General features: G+C 44.4%; 3 protein-coding genes across 9 annotated transcripts; 2 read left to right on the forward strand and 1 right to left on the reverse strand.

Annotated features, from left to right (window-relative positions):
• The first annotated feature begins 505 nt into the window (after positions 1-505).
• Positions 506-3,122, forward strand: LOC144469200 (mitochondrial import inner membrane translocase subunit Tim21). 5 transcript variants are annotated; one of them, XM_078179205.1, is made up of 7 exons: positions 516-696; positions 1,299-1,384; positions 1,747-1,911; positions 2,142-2,346; positions 2,421-2,655; positions 2,712-2,811; positions 2,876-3,122. In XM_078179205.1, the coding sequence occupies exons 4-7, from the start codon at positions 2,145-2,147 to the stop codon at positions 3,008-3,010; spliced, it is 672 nt and encodes a 223-aa protein (XP_078035331.1). In that variant the 5' UTR covers positions 516-696; positions 1,299-1,384; positions 1,747-1,911; positions 2,142-2,144; the 3' UTR covers positions 3,011-3,122. The 5 variants fall into 5 exon arrangements, with proteins under 5 accessions (XP_078035327.1, XP_078035331.1, XP_078035326.1 ...); XM_078179204.1 differs by lacking the exon at positions 516-696 and adding an exon at positions 698-774; XM_078179201.1 differs by lacking the exon at positions 1,747-1,911 and having other exon boundaries at positions 506-696.
• E(y)2 (enhancer of yellow 2) lies at positions 780-1,764 on the reverse strand. Of its 2 annotated transcripts, XR_013493930.1 has the most exons (3): positions 1,558-1,764; positions 1,071-1,361; positions 780-941 (listed from the first exon to the last, which is right to left on the reverse strand). XR_013493930.1 is itself a non-coding variant. In XM_078179206.1 (2 exons), exons 1-2 carry the CDS (start codon positions 1,605-1,607, stop codon positions 1,133-1,135), a joined length of 279 nt encoding a protein of 92 aa, XP_078035332.1. In that variant the 5' UTR covers positions 1,608-1,763; the 3' UTR covers positions 969-1,132. The 2 variants fall into 2 exon arrangements, 1 of the variants encoding a protein (XP_078035332.1); XM_078179206.1 differs by lacking the exon at positions 780-941 and having other exon boundaries at positions 969-1,361; positions 1,558-1,763.
• A 419-nt stretch (positions 3,123-3,541) lies between the features above and the next one.
• On the forward strand, positions 3,542-15,913 carry Tg (transglutaminase). Of its 2 annotated transcripts, none has more exons than XM_078179181.1 (10): positions 3,542-4,266; positions 10,465-10,814; positions 10,874-11,006; positions 11,383-11,612; positions 11,680-11,993; positions 12,571-12,843; positions 12,907-12,986; positions 13,543-13,687; positions 13,901-14,207; positions 14,386-15,913. In XM_078179181.1, the coding sequence occupies exons 1-10, from the start codon at positions 4,011-4,013 to the stop codon at positions 14,683-14,685; spliced, it is 2,388 nt and encodes a 795-aa protein (XP_078035307.1). In that variant the 5' UTR covers positions 3,542-4,010; the 3' UTR covers positions 14,686-15,913. The 2 variants fall into 2 exon arrangements, with proteins under 2 accessions (XP_078035307.1, XP_078035308.1); XM_078179182.1 differs by lacking the exon at positions 3,542-4,266 and adding an exon at positions 8,994-9,179.
• The last annotated feature ends 3,829 nt before the right edge of the window (positions 15,914-19,742 follow it).

The raw sequence follows: 19,742 nt of genomic DNA on the forward strand, positions 1-19,742 counted from the left end.
ATTTTCTTGGCAAGCGCTCGTATGATTTTAAATTTACAATCTCATTGTGCGATGTTTATTTAGCATTTTCACGTCGCGTACTACCATATACGGAAACGAGTATATTATGCAAATTACATATGTGATTGAATGTCCTTAACAGTATGGTAATTGGTTTACTTATACATCTTGTATACATATAATCCGAGTATCTTATGTTGCCTTGACATCGAAGTTTAAAAAATGTTGATGCCTTACTATTGCTTTAAGGTTTAAACTTTAAAGTCAAGTCAACTAGGGTCTACAATAAGTGTTAAATATGGGACTGGTTTGTTTTATATCTTAAGCTTTAGATTTTAGAGAGGAGAAAAGGAATGAGTACGCATCATAATCTTCATGATCATGGTCAAGGCTTCTTGAATCACCCGGAACCGGAATTAAAGATTTGTGTAGCCTGGTGGCGCCAGGAGAACTAACAATGTTTGGGGACATACATTTATGCACATAATTGCACGATCGTCGATCGATCGCACAGGTGTGTTTACGGAAATATCTTGAGGCATTCTAAGGTCATTATGCAAGTGGAAACAAAGTATCTGTCGTAAATAAGATTTGTTTACAATTTACATTAACATGCTGTCTTCGCACTCCAATGAGATTTCATTGACAAAGTGTCACACATAAGAAGAGGACGCTGTAATCGCTCTTCATTTTTAAGTAAGAGGATCAACAACCTAAATCACTAATTATTTACCGCGTCGGTATTTCAGATCGATTGACACCGGATCCCTCATGGTGATTAGACTGTTTCAATATCTCATTTGTTTGTATTATTTTTCATATTGTTGATTATTTAAATGATTACTTTCCATCGTTCATACTTTCGCGCAAGAAAAAATGTAGAATTTGTCAAAGTTATTAATTGACACACGTTATTGCATTCAAATCAATCTCAATCGTTTCTGCAATCAATTAAACAACACGCTGGATTGAATAATTAAAATTTCTCACTTTATCTTAAGTTTATAAATTATAATTACAAGTAATATCACACAATGTACAACATATATGGAACTGGTATATAGACATACAAACAGTCATTGGGCATAGATCTTCTTCTCAGAGCATAGAAATTCGCAAATTCTTCGATACTTTACATCTTCAATTTTTCTTCTTGAGCAATAAGTTGATTCTTTATTTTTTGCAGAAGCTCTTTCTTAACAGAATCTGGCACGAGCGTTCTTGCTTTGGTTGTGACCACAGAAAGTAGCTTATCATAAGTAATATCATGGCCATGTTCTTTTATTAATTCCTTGCAGATTAATTTTACTTGATCTCTCCAGCCGCATTCGACCAAACGACGACGTAATAATTCCTTCAATCTAAAACAAAAATAACAAATATGGTAAGTGTAACTATTTTTGTGCAACCAGTTGTAACAATTATGAAAACTTTCACTAGACTGAAAATATAACAGACCCGAAGCGTTGATTTATCGAATTAGTACATAAATGATCGAAATCGTAACACAACATTGAAATTGACAATCGATACAATAACAAATACAAAGATACTTGCCCATCACGATCACCAACCATCACTAGCCTTTGGTGCGGAGCAGTTTTCATTATGAATTTTCACTTGATTCGCTTGTGCTTGTCCAGAGAATACGAGTTCTTTGAATTCTGTTGAGAGTAACTGCTTCGACGAACCCGGCACGGTTCGCTAACAGGAGAGGTTATGTTGTGTTTTGTCTTGTTTTTTCAGAACCATAACCTAACTTCGTCGTGCTCCGTATGCAAATCGTAAAATAACCAAGAAACATGATCAAGGATTGTAATTACGTTATCTGAATAGATTCTTCTTCGAGAGCTCATTAACACTTTTCATATGTAGGCGCCGTACGATTGTATAAGCGAATATTCTTCAGTTGTAAGTTGACGTTTCATTTTGGAGAATTATATTTCCGATAAATATTAGCAGAATCTATAACGCTGCGAACTTAATAGTGTCGAAAATGTATCTACAATCATATTCTGACGTGAACTAGAATTTATATCTAGGGTACCATTATATCGTATTAATTTTATATTAGTAAGTTTATTTAACTAAGGTTTATTTGCTCAAAGATGTTGATAACAAAGTTTCACTATTTTTTTTAGGAAATGGTTTCTGTAAGGGTGATTAATTATATTCCATTTAGGAGACTGGTAGCTGTCTCCAATCTATCAAATCCACGTGTTTTTTCTCATTACAACCCAACTTGTAATGTTCCGCAAAGCGTGTCGTATTGCACAAGAAAAACGCTTGCGAAGTCCAATGTTGTGGAGCAAGACAGCAGGGTACAAGTTGGATTTGCGGAAGTAGGTAAATTTCATACAGGTGTTCCATTAAACGAGTCATTGAGAAGTCTGTGGTTTTCAATGTTATTTATATTTCAGTTAAGGAGAACACAAAATCTGTTGGATATTTAGGTGTAATAATTGGTGGTGTAGGGATCACCGGTTTAATGTTTTATATGATTTTCAATGAGCTATTCTCCAGTAAAAGTCCGAACAACGTTTATAGCAATGCATTGGCGCGTTGCATAAAAGAACCCAAAGTGATAGATGCTCTCGGAGAGCCTATAAAAGCATACGGGGAGGAGAATCGTCGCAGACGGCGTACACACGTTAGGTAGGTTCTTTGCATTGCTCTAATTGTGCTCCATTCACATTTATTATTTTTTACAGTCATGCTACGTTCATAAAAGACGGAGTGCAGCACATGAGAATGCAATTCTACGTTCAAGGTATAAGGAGACGCGGTACAGTGACATTAGAAGTACAAGAAGTAAGTAATGCTCGGCGATTGCACGGTATTTAAACTGTGTCTAAAATTTTCAAATTGATTACAGAACGATAAGGGCAAATACGTGTACAGATACTTGTACGTATTGGTAGACGACATAATGCAAACTGTTATAAAGATAGAAGATAATAGGGCTGAATACAACACCCCCGATCCTGATACGGACTTTGATATAAAGTGATATTTCGCGCTCGCTCGAGTAGTTGATTTGATATATTATATACAGGCGTGCTTGTAAGTAATCATTTGCGTCATTTAATATGAATATTCTTTTGCGAATAAAACCGTAATGCTCAGGAAGAGAATAGCGTTGTGTTTATTCTTGGCTAACAATCTTATAATAGACACAACCAATTACATATCCGGTACACCGCGCCGCGGTCAGTTCCCGCGGAGGATATGACTAATAATTTTTCTCTTTAAAGCGAGCACCTCTTTAAATAGTTCTGCTTCAGAAATTCACAGAACGTGAAATGGTTTTGTTTCAATGAAAGCCTTATCCCTGAGTCTGAAGTGCAAATGAGTCAATCGAGGAATGTGTGCGCGACGAATAGTTTCCCGATAATATTCCCCGATGAGACGACAGAGGAAGGGAGTTCCCTCGTTAGAATATCTGCCCACGTGAAAAAAAGTGCAAGCATCGTAGCCGTTAGCATTCGCCTAAAAATGAGCGCGCGGATACCGACAGTCGCTCATCAACTTGCGAGCAGATCGACGGAACGCGTGGTCTCGATCGGTTCGCGGACGCGCTCGGAATGCCTCGTGATATCATCGCTGGTTAGTCTATTTACCGGCGCTAGTTCTCCTTCTTTTTTTTTCCCTGTCTGTCATCGAACAAGGCGCGATCGGATAAATCGCTCTGGCCCCATCGAAAGCGATACAAAATTGCCGTCGGCGTCAAGGAAATTGTACAGAAGCGATGACTTTTTGCGCGCCGCCGATGAATCGGTTCGTCTAACTACATACACCGGATGCCCTTGATCGAACGATTATCGACGCGGGATCCAGGTTTCGCTCTCGGAGAGCACAGCCGAGCCGAGACCAAGAGCATCCACGCGACATCCGACGGATAGATAGGTGCTCGGATCTCTATCGCGCAACGCGCGTTTACTATATCTTTGCTCTACGTACGCGCAAGCGAGAACTCTGACGGTCGTTGAGATGAGCGTGAAAACGTGTGAATGCCAGACGCGGGCCGCGTATGCGTGGACCTGAAACTCCGAACGCAGACGCTCGGGGAAAAGAACACCTGTGGAACGACCGCCGCCGCGGATTTATCATCGTGTCGAGCATACCGATCCGAAATGGGTAAGTGCGGCTGCTCGATTTTCTCGCGATTCAGAGCCGTCTTCAAACCCCAGACAGATGCAACAGATGGCTTGCCGGGGACAATTTGCACCAAACCCGAGTGCCTACCACGCCCGCCCACCGTTTCAGGTAATTTTTCTTTTTAAAATAATAATAGATTTTAATTTGTCCTTCTAACAATCACACTTTACGCTGCTTTTCAGACAATTCGCATGTCGAACTAATACAACTAACACAAATGTATTAATGCATCGGTGTCTATAACGAATTCGTCGTCGTCGGTTCTAACTCATTAACTCGCAAGCAATGGATAGGAACGAACTGTGGACAGAAAAATTTTATTATCCTCCTTACGTTGATCGCTGTCTTACGTAGAGCCGCACGCGGTCCATTCATTATACGCGCCAGCATGTACGGTCACGAAAGTGGTGGTGCCGAACGAAGAAATGTTCGAGGAATATTTGCACAGCTGAGAAAATAGAGCAGACAAGATAAGGTTGATTTTGTTCCGTGAATTAATTTTTATTATTATTCTTCATTTATTATTCTTTATTTACTGTTCTTCCAAAAGGTATCTTCTATCTTTCGAAATAACGGACTCGGCCGGTCGGTATCTTACACTTTTCGGCCATCGATAACCCAGGAAGCCAAAAGCCATCTCTACTATATTTCAATTGCTACGATTTTGGTAAAAAGATAAATATGATGCCCGCTGAACAACGTGCGCAGAAATCGATGGCACCGAGGTCGAACACCGAGCTCTCGTCTCGCGGTTCCTCGAGGTTCCCCATTCTTCACCTGTCCGTACGATTTATTTTAATTAACCCGCAACCGAACAAGGTTAATTGGCCATTCGTTAAACCATATCACGGTTGAACGCGGGGCGAGGAGCCGCGACGAAAGTAAGGGGAAACGTACCGATGTAATTGTAGGGTCAAGCGTGTCGCACCCGAGATAAAACATCGCCTACGCGTTACGCTCGCGCGACGTGCCCGCGTCGATATTCCCGGCGACGCGGACAGTCGAATTTCAGGCATCGAGGTAATCGCGGCGATCGGGCGAAAAGGGCGCGGCCGGAGATCTCTCGTCGAAGATTCTCTGCTCGCGTTGCACACAGCGTCTAAAATTTCACAAACTGCCGACACGTTTCGTGCCGCGATATCATGGGAATGGAATGCTTCATTAAGAGGCTGCTATTAATACACGTTTATAGTATTCGCTTCGGTAAACTGTGGTAGCGTTCGCGCTACCCGCGGCAACGTTTTTCGAAATTTTCAGCGCGTACGCGTCACCTTTTGTTCTTCCTGTTCCGCGTTGCGATAACACCTATTTTAAGAAGCCTTCGCGCTCCGATACCCGATCCACGCGAAACGTGTTTCCTATCATCTTTTCACGGAGGGTTCGCGCGGCGCGCCGAAACGCGCCGGCTTTTCTAGCCGGTGACGTCAAGTCGGTTGCCTCGGCCAACTGTAACATTTCGTTAATTTGTTGAAGGGGCTCGCGGTGCCTCGTCGAGCAAAAGTTTCAACGTCCTCGGAATCCTGACTGTGTCAACACGGCTCGCGGCTCGCATTCCTCTCGTTGACATTACCGGGCGTGAGCGGTGTCCCTTCCCCCGAGGCCGCCGTTCCGAAGAAAAGTGTATTCATCGTCTTGGTCCGGACGCAGCTCGAAAAAACCGCGGCAAACCACGGCGGCTCGAAAATTTCTGGCCGACGATGCTCTTCACCAAGGAAAATAAACACGGTGCCTTGCGCGAACGGGGGATCTCTCGAACGCCGGCGTCACCGTCGCCGGACGATCGCGCGGGTTTTGCCGCGATAACCTCGGCTCTGTCGGAGCCGGTCCCTTAGATACCGACTCTTGTACGCGAGAGAAACGCGAACACTGCAGGCGTCCCGTGCGCTGCTGTATTTAGTAAGACTCTCGCGATACCGTGAATCGCGATGAATGAAAGTCGTGTTGCGAGAGCGACGCCTTGACCGTCCGGTTACGTCATCGCTCGTTGTGTAAACATTATTCAGACATTTCCCGAAAGGCGCATCGAAATTCCAAGCGCTCGACGGCGGCTGTCCGAACCGATATCGATCCGGCGATCGCGAGGATCCTCGCGGATAACGTCGCGCGATTAACGCGCGGACGCTGCAATTTGTTACGAGATGAATATCTCGCGAGTTCCGTGTTTGTTCGACGAGGCCCCCTCCTACCGGCGTGTCGCGTCCGATACGCTGACAACAACTTCGCGCGCGCATCGACAACCTCGAATGCTAATTTCATGCGATTGGAGAAAATCGTCGCGCAGGCCTCCGGATCGAGCGTTTAGCGCCGCGCCGATTCCCATTTCGCTCTTACCCCTTGCAGCACGCTGCACTCTGAACGCCCGACGACGAACGGTGGAGAGAGCTAGGGTTTATCATGTCCGCGGTAGAGAATTCTTTGTATTAGTGTGGAGGAGAGCTCTACCACATTCAAAGCCATTTTAATTAAATTTATTACTATTATTTACTTGCAGATTAGATGATCGTTACAGTATTATAATGGAAAAGATACAGAGAACAGGGTTTATAGAAAAGTATAAAACAATCAGAAGAGAAAACTCAAAAGGAAAGTCAGAAGAAACGATTCGAAAAGAAGCGTAATCACACTGCCATAACTGTCGCTGCACTAATGCGGTGCAGTTATGGATAGAATACGCCATCGACTGTCAACGATTATTAAAGACAGGATTGTTTGCTAGAACGAAAGTAGCAGCCCGCGTCATCGATCGTTACGGATAATCTGGATTCCCGGGAGATTGTGCGTGCACTTATACTTAGAGCTGGAGCAGATCGGCGGAACAATACTTGTAGGCGGTGTTCGTGTCATAATTTCTAGCGGCCGACTCACCGAAACACACCGTCGGTTTCGTACAGGAACCGGTTCGCGCGCCGATCGAACCGCTGCACGCCGCGCTGACCACTTTGTAACGCTGCGCCGTCGTTTGACACGATATTTATTACATAATTAGCCGGCTGGCCGACTATCGCACCCGTAATTACGCGATTAATCAATATTTACCGCTGATCGAGCCAGCGGGATATTATAATCGCGTTAATGGATTATCGTGGCAGAGAGCGGCCATTCGCTGTCACTAATCGTCCGATTAGTCTTCTCTCGTTCTTTTCGCCCGTCTTTGCTCCCGTTGCTCTCTTACAACAGCGCGGTTCGTGAACCGATTTCGACCGGATCCGGTACCCGATGCACGATGATTGTTGTAACGCGGAAATCCCGGATGAGGAGACGCGCGATTCTCGCTTATCCGGCCGACGATCGGATGAGTCCTCACCCTTTCGTATACTCTTTGTCGAATCCGGCCGTGACTCGAATTCGAACCAGCAAGAAAATCGATGAGGCCATCTAGCTACTGTAACTGATTTATGATAATTTATAATAACTAACGAGTTACAATGTCGTCGATTATTAGTCGGATTGCTTTTACGCCAGAGTTCTAGACTTCGAGGATCGAATCGAGTCAACGACGACCTGCGGGAGTTGTCAAAGGGTTGCTAAACATTTAAATGGTCCATTCCCTTACGAAACGAAGCTTCCAACGAAAACGAGAACGGCGAACGCAAGACCTTGCTTCGAGCACGCGGCGAGATGAAACGCGCAACGTCGACGGTCACGTGCAATTTAATTTTAGTCCGATGAGGACCGCTGCCACGGCGGCGGTTCGATCTACGCTCGCTTTGATCGACAGCTGAAATCATCGGCGTTCGTCCCTAAAAAGCTCGCCGTCCCCGAAGAGATCGATAGAAGGAGCCCCGTTACACGCGCGCGAACGAAAATGGATTAGCTCTGTCCTCGGGTCTCTCTCTTTGCACCGCGGCTTCTGATAAAAAGCAAACAACTCAATTCCGACGATCTTTAAACGGCCGTAAGTCGAGCTGATTGACCATTCGATCCAGAATCGTCGGGCTTGTCACCGGTTCGCGGTAATGACTCTTTTCAGTGAAAGGACACGCGGTCGCTCGCGATAGAGATGGGATCAAGTATATTGCCAATATGCTCGACACGCTACGAGATAAATTGTAACGAAGTACTTTGTTATAGAATGACAGTATCGTCAAATCGAGAAGAACGTATTCTACATACTTTGTCTAAAAGACGACAGTACCTTCAAATACGTAATGTTTTAGAAAGTTACTCAAAGTCAGGGAATTAATTCCCGAGGCGATTTGAAGCAACTGTTTCCTTTATAATAATTTTCTCTGGGGTGTGGTTAACGAGTTATTAACGAAAAATAATGACCAATGAGAGGCGAGATCAACGCTAGCTGCAGTCGAGCCAATCGGAACCGGGCTCTGTTCACTCGTCGACTCGATCATTTCGCGCCAGCTGATCTCGTCTTCCATTGGTGTACCGTTTTTTGTTAATAATTCGTTAACCATGGTTCCCAGCCTCTCTCAGCTTCTCCGAGGCACTCTCAGCCTCCGCGACTTTCGACCGAGTCCCCGATCGAGCAGGCCGGCGCTCTGGCGAAACGTAAGCGCGTACGAGGAATCGGCGTGTCAGCGAAGCAAAATGACTCGTTTAGCGTCGGCAGATAAATTACCAGGCATAATTGACAGAATGAAAAGTAGGCGACACCTACTGCTACCAAAGTCATCGATGACACCATGTATGGCCGCGCGCGGCACGCAGATGCAGGAAAACGGCCTTGGCGTCTCTCCTAGAACGCATGCAACCCAGCCGACGCGCGCGGCTGCCGACGCGCCTACCGCGCGATCCCGACCCCCTTCGACGACGCGCGCGGTTTCCTTCCTCTTCGCGTTTCCGCGCCGCCGACGACGAGGAACGATTTGTCAGTGAGTTTCGTGGAACTCCTGGACGACATCGAAAGACATCCACGCCGCTGTCATCGATGGACTCAGTCTTTCGTTTGTTCCCAAGGGACGAGTTCGCCTTCGACGATCCACGAACAATGTATTATAGATTCTACGATCGTTACCGGCCTTTCAACGAGGCCCACCGATTCAGGCCGTTCCCGTACCGGTTCTACTGTAAGTGCTCTCGATTTCTCGACGATCATCCCATCATCATCTTCTTCGCCCGCTACGCGTTATCGTTCGTTCGTCGGAAGACGAATTCATCCGTCGGAAGATCGTACGGTCGCGACCTGCTACGTCTACCCTTGCTCCGCGAGATCCGCGAACAGCTCTCTTCGTATCCTCTTTAATTCACTGTATTTGTTTATTAATAGTAGTCTGCGTTAATTGTTTCAAATGGCTTCATTCTATTTTTTAAATTATAGAGGTGTTGAAAGACTAGTTTGTTAGATAGTTAGTAAAAAGTCGGAGTCTGGAGTGAAAGTTTAGGTAACAATATTTATTTTATAATAAGATCCGATCAGCGAACATGTCGCTGAGATTGGTTTATTTTTTTATTAATTTTAAATAATTAGAGATAGCGAACAAAGCGGGTTTTTGGGAACTTTGTTATTAATGACAGTGAGAAATGCGATTACTTTGCTTTAATTGTTGATTTATAATGTGTGTATGTTACCTAAACCATTGTTTGTATTATGTTATATAATCTAATGAATAATTGGCTCGACTAATTAACAACTGATTGCGGTGAAATTTTTAAGATGTACTGATAAATAATCGTAGTGAGGTAAGTCACGTTTTCCGCATTGTGATAAACATTACTAATCTGTGTATTGTTCACTAATCTATTTTATTGTTAGGTTAATATAGCGTCAAGTTAATTTGTACTACATTTATAATTTACCTCACTTGCATTTTGAACTTCTTGGCGTATTTTAACACGCGAGTCAACATTTTTGAAATGTTATCTGCGCCACTATGATTCTAAAGCTATTTATATTCAAGTCGATTATGCAATCGCTGTGGCATAATTGTTTCTATTAGATTAGAGTGGTTTCACGCGTGAACAGCTTCGTTTAACCATCTAAAAACCGCGATATTTAAATTTTTATTACGAGCTCAGATAAAATCGTTTCGAAGCATTATTTTTCAATTGTTTCATGAGTCTAGGCAATTGCAATTTTTACGTTTGTTAGCGTATCGACTACTAAAATTCCCTGACTGAAAATTCACGCTATTAAATTAATATTAAGCTCATTATTCGACTCAATGTTAACAGTTGACAATTACAAGAGACCATTACAAAACTGTAATTCAAACGCAACTCTGAATCAAAATGGCGTCTGCCTACCGATGGTTAATACAATAATTTTTCTTTAATTATTATTAGCCCTAATCGATTAACTGCTTGATGATCATTGCTCTGCTTAGACAATACTAAAGCGTCTCTCGTGTTTAGGGGAGGATTTCGACGTGCCAGTGCTGACGGTCGCGGACGTGGATCCGTGTCTGGCGGAGAATGGCGAGAACCACAGGACATCCAGATACAACTTGATGTCCCGACAGGACGACAAAGCGAGGCTTGTCGTCCGACGGGGCCAAGAGTTTTACGTCCACCTGAGTTTGTCGAGGGACTACGATCCGAACATCGACGGGATCTCGTTGGTGTTCTCCGTGGACGGCGTCGAGAAGCCGCAACTCGGCCACGGAACGCTGGTCCCGACGCCGGTCCTCTATCCTGGCGACCCCTCCGACGGACCCTGGCAAGTCACCATCGACGCCATCTCAACGAATTTTCTTCGTCTGAAGGCAAGTTTCGTCGCTGCGACGAAATCGTTCCGATCTCAACCGATCTGTTCTCTTCGCAGATTGTTCCGAATCCGAACGCCATCATAGGAAAATGGAGGATTGAGATCGACACGAGGAACAAGAACCTGGACGGGGCTGTCAGCTTCACGGTGAAGCATCCGTTCTATCTTATATTCAACCCGTGGTCCGAGGGTAATCAAACTTCCATTATCATTGCATTTCTGGGAACAGCGATAATTGTTTAAGAAAGGAGACTTGTGACGCGTACAAATGGGTGACGATGGCAATTTTTTTATAACGCAACACCTTGATAAAATTTATCGCTATTTTGCATATTTATTCTTTGATATTTCAAGATTGCAAAGTGATTTTTTTCGTTAGATTCTATCGATTTTTAATGAAATGGTACGTGTTATTCCTTGTCGATTTCTCGATCGGCGACGTTGAAATCTATCATTGTCTCCCTTTGATTTATAGTTTATTATTTCGCATTAAAAAAAGGATGAAACTTATAGGTCACCCTGATGTATAAAAATCGTGGCAAATAAAAAATATCGCAACTTTTCAGAGGACGCGGTGTACATGGAAGGCGAGGACCGTCGGCAGGAGTACGTGTTGTCCGAGGACGGTCTGATATGGCGTGGTAGTTACAATCGGCTGCGGCCGACGGTGTGGAAGTACTCGCAGTTCGAGGAGCACATATTGGACTGCGCGTTGCACTTGATGACCCAAGTCGGGAAAGTTCGAGTCTCCGGACGGAACGATCCCGTGGTGATATCCCGGAATTTGTCCGCGGCCGTGCGTATCCGTCGAATCGCTCGATCATCGTTGACGGATTGTCGTTGAAACGATGTAAATGCCGCAGGTGAACTCTCCGGACGACAACGGGGCGGTGATGGGCAACTGGTCGGACGATTTCGGTGGCGGCACGCCGCCGACCAAGTGGCTCGGCTCCCAGAAGATCCTGCAACAGTACTACAAGACGAAGAAGCCGGTCAAGTACGGACAGTGCTGGGTGTTCGCCGGTGTCCTGGCCACCGCCTGCCGCACCCTCGGCATCCCTTGCCGGGTGGTCACCAATTTTGCCAGCGCCCACGACACTCAGAACAGCCTGACCGTCGACTACTTCGTGGACACCGAGGGCAGAGTTATGGAGGAGCTCAACAGCGACTCTATATGGCGAGTAGCGCCTTTTATCCCATCGATAAATTACCATTATCAATGGTAAGTTATGACTTCTATCTGCTGCGACAAATGCAGACGATTAACCCATTGATAATATAAATTAACCCATTGCATTTGTCGCAGCAGATAGAAGTCATAACTTAGATTCTTATTTTTATTATTTATTCACTTAATGTACTGAAACGTACTCTTTGGTCTAATATTCTTAAATCAAGTGCACACGCTATAATCAATTACTTAATATAATTACATCCTATCTTTAGCGACACTAACAGCTAGGAACTAATTCATCGACCCTCCTCAATCTTTTTCCAACCTTCCAACCTCGTTATTATACAAAAGCGAACGCAATCTATAAAATATCAGACAGCGAAATGAAATTTTCGAAATGGATTTTATTTGGGTCTGTTCGCGCAAATAAATTTTACGGATCATTTATATTAAATCGCGAGCAGTCAAGAGAATTATTTTTAGTCATCCGGCGCTTAACGAGCAGTCAAGGGAATTACTATTTTCGGGGGATGTTCGTGGATCAATTCTCTATTATTTTTAATTGTTCTCCGTCGCGCAGGAACTTCCACGTGTGGGACGAGGTGTGGATGCAGCGATTGGATCTGGCACCGGAATGCTCCGGCTGGCAGGCGATAGATGCAACGCCTCAGGAACTCAGCAACGACGAGACTTACCGTTGCGGGCCCGCTTCCGTCGCTGCCGTGAAGAAGGGCGAGGTTCTTCGTCCCTACGACAACGCTTTCCTCTTCGCCGAGGTGAACGCGGACAAAATATTTTGGCGTTACAACGGTCCGACCCAGCCGCTGAAGCTGATACGGAGGGACGTGGACGGGTGGGTGCCTCGATTTTGATGCGATTTACCGGGAACTTTCTCTACCTCGTTTCCACGTTACAGGATCGGGCAATTTATCAGCACGAAGGCTGTCGGCCGGTGGGCGAGGGAGGACATCACTCATACCTACAAGTATCCCGAAAGTAAGCCCGCGGATATTCCTCTTAATCGCGTCTAATGCATCCGCTGATATACTGGGTGGACTAAATCGAATAACAGAGATCGGATAACAAGAGTCGGACGGAGCTTAAATAGTGGAAGTGAAATAACAAAGATCATATAACATAGATCATATAACAAAGGTCACATAACAAAGATCATATAACAAAGGTCATATAACATAGATAAAAAACAAAGACCAAGTAATGAAGGACATACACCACAGAACAAATAACAAAAGTCAAATAACCAGGTACCAAATGGAATTTATTTAGATACTGCATCACTTTTATTAGAAAACTAGCTTCAATAGAGTAACAAGCATGAAGTAGTGCATAATTCATTTTAGTGTAAATTAATAATAACTAGTAACTAGTTATAGTATAATATACTGTAATTGCTAATAACAAGTTTAGTAGAAGCATGAGGTCTGTATTGCCAAATAATCTTAATTCCTACGTCATTTATTTGTATATACCGTCTCTGTCTATATTTTCCGCGCTTTCGCAACCCTTAATACAGCAACCATTCTTTCCGCAGGATCGGAGGAGGAGCGAGCTGTCATGGTACGGGCGCTGCGTCAGAATCAATCCTCGTTCAGCCGGTACTACTTGAACGAGCAGTTTAACGACATTATGTTCGATTTCGAGCTAAGAGACGATATCGTGATCGGACAACCGTTCAGGTACTTTTCGCGTTTCTCATTCCCTGACTGTTGTATACAGGGTGTCCCAAAAGTCACTCGCGGAAAAGAAGAGTATTTGGAGCGACTTCTTCCTTTATGATAATTATTCTTGTAGGCATTGTTAACGATTAGTATTAACATTGTTATGATTTATAAGAGATATATAAATATATTTTGGATATAGTTTTATCGCTGTAACAAATCGCGTTCCAGCGTCGTGCTGCTGATGAAGAACCATAGCCAGGACATGGAGTATCGGGTCTCTGTGATCCTGAGGGTCGATACGGTGTCTTACATGGGTCGAAACGGTGACCCGGTCAAGAGGCTGAACGTAGATCGTCTGGTGAAACCTGGAGCCATGGAAGAAGTGCGTTTGAACGTGACCTGGGAAGAATATGGTCTTCGACTGATGGATCAGTGTGCCTTCAACATCGCCTGCCTGGCCACCGTCAAAGACACCAATTACGAGTACTTCGGCCAAGATGATTTCCGCGTCAGGAAGCCTGACATTAAGATCATGGTACCTACTATTTTTACAACATTGTAGCTAGCGCCAAGACGAGTTTAACAATTAACCATTACGCTATAAATAACGCTAGTTTAATTTCGGACACGGTAAGTCTATCGTCTCCGGTCTAACGCGCAACGCGAGCGGCCGGTTCTCGCTCGCAGAAATGAAACTCTGGACATGTTGGCAGATCGAAGACGAGCCGCGGGTCGGCGAAACGTTGCACGCCCGAGCGAAGTTCAGGAACCCGTTGCCCATACCGCTGCGGAAGTGCAGGTTCCTGATCGAAGGCCCCGGTCTCGCCGAGCAGCTGAAGCTGAAGCTTACTGAGCCGGTGGAAGTCGACGCGGACGCCGTGTGCTCGTTCTCCATGGTACCGAAGTTCGAAGGTCGCGCCACCATCGCCGCGAAATTCTATTCGAGGGAGCTGGAGGACGTGGACGGGTTCATCAACTTCATGGTGAAGCCGGCGACCGCGAACGGCGATTAACGCGGCCTAGCTTCTCCGTGTATTTATTTTCTCTTGCTCGGTACTGTAAATTCTCTCGCATTGTTGCACGGCTTGCAACCAAAAATACGGCGCATTGTCGACGATTAGAAAATCGTATCTGCTTTTTGTAAAATCTTTAAAATTTTGTTTATAAGTTAACGAACGATTGGGGAGAATTTATTGTACTCGGAAGACATGCTAGTTAGGCGGCGACAATGTTAGTAGATGTACAGAAGCGACGCGCAGTCAATTGTATAGAGAAAATCAGTAATATTCTGCTATATTTTAGATATTAAAGATATCGCGGTGAAATAAGATATTGAATAGATCTTCGATTCTCTTAAAAACTTCCGCTATAAATTCTCAAATTATTAAATAGAAATTTAAATATGAACTTCGCTAATGCACTTAATGGAACAGAGATAAATATGAATATGTAACATTGAATATTGAACACTGAATATCGACTATCGAATACCGAACATTAACCATTGAACATCGAATATAAAACGTCCAACTTCAACCGTTCGATCCAAATTCTTCGGCTATCGATAAGGTCGCGTTGATTTTTTTTAGCAGAATGTCACTGTATTTCACGATCCGGCCCGCGGCGCGTCGGAACGAATGGCATACCGGTTCGTAGCAGGCTTCTGCGTTCGGCCCGCGATAAAAAATTCAATCGGCAGTGGACTACCTGAGCGGCGCGGATAGCTCGGACTACCGGCTGCACACGGTGCAGCGCGTTGCACGGCGCGATATTAACGAGCGGCGTTGGTCGTGGACCGTTCTGCGTCGAACGCGGCGATTATTCCGTACAAGAGAAGGTGGTCCGCGGCGCGGATCGTACCGGACGGGAAGACGCAGACGGCGATGATGAGACCGGGCGGTCGCGACGATCGTGACGCGAGCGATGCATCACCATCCGGGAAAATTAATGGTGAAATATGGCGGACGACGTGGAGCGAGGGGGGGAGGGGGAGCCGGCGATGCCGCGGGAACGGATCGCGGTGCGGTGGCTCGAACGAAAACGAGAGCAACGGTTCGACGGTTTCTCTCTCCGTGGTCCCGGGGGTATCGGCCGGATGCCGGCGATGGCGATGGCGAGACGGCGATGGCGACCATCGGTTCTCTATAGTCCACCTCGTGGTATGCGCGCGGGGCCCGCTCTCTCCGCCTCGGAATCACTTACGGACAAGGTAATATTTTTGTGGCGGTTTCTCGTCTCGATTACGGCAGGGGGGGGGGGGGGGGGGGGGGGGGGGGCCGGGGGAACGGAACGATAAGCTGGTAGCAAGTGAAGACGAATACGAGGATCGTATAAGGAAGAAGAAAAATGGTAAACGAAAGGTCAGAGCCGAACGACAGGCACGGTGGAACGGTGGGCGAACGAGCGGAGAAAGAGAGAGAGAGAGCGAGAGGAAGAACGATACAGAAGATAGCAGTGAGATATGTCTAAATACATAACCGTGACACGTGATGGACGTGTTGCGGCCCCTGTCTACAGGGGTCTCGGACGGAGAGAGACAGCGAGAGAGAGAGAGAGCGAGTGCCCGACGGGGCCCGTATACCCGATCTCCATTTGGATCCACGGGATTCTGGACTCGGCACCCTGCTACGCGCTATGCATCAACACCCAAGATCCATCCCATTATACCTCATCAAAATAACAAACACGCCTTCCATGCTAAACCAACATTCTTTTGTTCCCATCGAATCCCAGGATCCATCAGAATCGCCGCGAACGCGGCCGCGTCAGTGACGTATATGTTTTTTCGTGGAGCCGTGCCCGGTGGCCATAGGGGGTCCCCCGTTGAGGCCCGCGATGCCACGAAACAAATCCGAGAAGATATCGTGAAATATTGTCCAATGGCGGGAGGTCGATCCAGCTTCCCGAAACCGCTTCAACCGGAGTTTTGGATACCGCTTCGCGGAGCGTTGCGATCCCCGATCGCTTTGGCCTGCTTCTCGACTTTATTTTATTATAATTAATATTAAATCGGGCGTAGCTTTATTTATAAAGTTAGGCGTTGGAAATTTCTGTAGTCAGAAATGAAGGAAACGAGAGAGTGCAAACGTTCGGAGGCACGGCGACCGGCTTCGCTACCCTTGTCGTTCTGCTGCGATCGGTGTACCGCTTTTTTATGCAACGTTAAAATTCTCTGCGTCAAATATAGGATGTATTTATTTCTTCTCTTAAACCTCGAGATTCGTGTAATAGAGGTCTTGCTGTAACATGTACGTGGACCGCGGATATTTACGCAAAATAAAATTTTCTCCATTATTGCAACATGCAGAGACTATACAATAGACATCTACCCTTTCCCTTAACAAACGTAATGTTAACTTTAACAAATTAATAGCGATGCAATAATATTTTCAAATTGTTTTAAATGTCTATCCTATTTTATATGCGACGTAGTTATATATTTTTTATATATAAATGCACAAAATCCGCGGTTTAGTAACAATTGTAACGAGTACAAAATTATATGAAATTATTTCTAAATTTTTTATAATATTTATGCTATTTTTGTATGCTTATTGTTTTATTTAAATATTGTAATCTATATTTAGCGTACAATTTTGGTATTTATGATTGTTATGTGTAAACGTGCTCTGCAAGAACCAACAGAGACGGAAAAGTCGTTGCATCCCCTAAGCATTTCGGTTTCCATCCGCGTCTATAGATGACAGCACCGCCATCGATATCGCGCGCCATGGTTCCCAAAGATTCGGGGATCCTCGACACTTCGAATAAACTTATCCAAGAACGAACATCCGCGATATTTTTGCCGATTTTATTTTATGTCAATTAAGACACTAATTTTTCCTTTCGCCTGTCTCTCCATTTCGCTTTATCCATTTCCAACCTATTTTTATTTTACGGTATCACGTTTCGAGTAATTACAAAACCACGGATTTCCGTGTAAAATAACAATTATCAATCATAATCTTTAATCTCCTCAGATACTTCTGCCGTTTTTAATTTTATAATTTCGTCTAGTTCGGTTTTCGTCATAAATGTAGCAAGTCTCGTTCCAGCAATTACCCTTAACTCGATTCTGTATTCGCCTTCTAGCAGCAGCCCCTCGATGTTTCGTTCGTTACAGGGCTTAATCGTGCACTATAAATATTTCTAACCACTTCAACCTGTTCTTATTCCTCCTAATTCTCGACCGGTTACACCGTTTATATAGTCTACCAATCAACGTTTCTTCTATATTTCTTCGTCGTTTACCGTCTCCATTGAAATGAAAATTGCATCGATCCTCCATTGCCTCCGCGCGACATCATTCTTTTATTTTTCAAATACCTTTCTTCTCTCGACTTCTGCCCTCTTCGAGCGTTATTTAACAATGCAAATATCGCATTACGCCGTCGGGAGTTTTTTTAATCGTTTGTCGTTTTTATTTATATATAATAAAAATTTATATAATTGTGCATCTAAAAGAAAAGACATATGCTTCTAAAGATACTAAAAATTTATCACAATAATTTTATTATTATTATCGACGAATTTAGCGATCAATCCATGACTCTCTACAAAGACTATCCTATAGCATTCTATTTAGCAGCGCCTTCGACTCGTTGTTTCTAACAAAATTTATTAAACCCGATGAAAAAACAGCTGGAAAGCGGTAAGCGCGATAAAATGTCCACGTCGTCGGTTTCATCGAATCGCGGCCGGTCGATGCTCCTGCAACGGAGAAAACACACCGCGAGAGAGCGTAGCGAGAGAAGATAAACATGGTGACAAACGAGCGTCGGCGAATAAAACTGTTCGATGCGGCCGATTCGAATCGCGATCGCGATCACTGATTTTTTGTAATATAAAAAGATAGTACGATCTTTATAATACTAAAAGACCGAGCGAAAATATAGAGCACGATAAGCGGGATATGTTGAAGAAGATGAGTCAGGCGAAATACTCTCAAATTTAATTCGTTGCAGTAGTTTTGCTTTTATAGTAATAATAATTGAATGATTTTTGTATTATAATAATTTCTTAAGGGAGAATAGTATAAATTATAATAGCATAGAATAGAGAATATAGTATTAATTATATGATATAATTATAATAGCATAGAATATTAGAGCAGAATGTATATTATAGGGAATATTAGCACAGTGTATATTAAGGTGAAAATTAGCATAGTCTGCCTGCATTTAGTCCAACGATTAAACAATAATTATTAGTTGCAAAAGGACAGAATTTTATTTCGACTTTTAAAAATAACATCTATACTTAACAAATTATTATCAAAACTAGTCTGAGACTAGTCAAAGCACAGCAAAGGGTGAAACATCCTCTCAACTACAATATTTATTAACTATCCTCGACTTCTCCACTCCTGCCATCCGTAACCTTCTTAAATCAGTAAAAATCAATTATTAATTTAGAAAATCTATATTTTTCCTCAAACGTCACTAAAATTCATCAAACCTGTCAGCGAGATAGCGAGAAACGGCGTTCGCGAAAACCGCGCGTAAATCATCGAGAGCAAAGGAGTCGCCGCGACATTTCCGGTCCGTGATTCGATATACATACTTACCCGCCTACCAACCTTACGCACCGCGGAATGAAAAGCCGGCCTCTCTCCGTGCCGCCGGACTTAATTTCACGATCCGAAGCGGCGCACATCCAACCGCATGCACGTGTAAGTAATGCTTCCTGTCATCAGGAAAACTCTCTGCAGTAAAAGTCTCGGAATGGTTACGGGGGCCTCCCTTTTACGCTCACCGGGACCTTTATTTCCCGCGATTCGTCCGCGCGAACAGAGACGGAGGCAGCGCGCGAAAGAGAAAGAGAAAGAGAGAAAAGGAGAAAAAGACAGAGAGAACAAGAGGAAGAGAAAGAAAGAGAGAAAAGGAGAGAGAGAGAGAGAGAGGACCGCTCTAATTCTCGGCATTTATTTTCCACGCGGAACAGCGACACGACGCTCTCTCCGCCTCCGGCGAGTAGCGGCACGACGGAACGATAATTAGGGTGAACGGTGGTTCAGCGCGGCGGAAGGGGTTGGTCCTCGTCGGATCCGCGAGAGATTCGCCCCCGAAAC

This window comes from Augochlora pura, chromosome 4 (genome assembly GCF_028453695.1).
Source record: "Augochlora pura isolate Apur16 chromosome 4, APUR_v2.2.1, whole genome shotgun sequence".
Taxonomy (NCBI): domain Eukaryota; kingdom Metazoa; phylum Arthropoda; class Insecta; order Hymenoptera; family Halictidae; genus Augochlora; species Augochlora pura.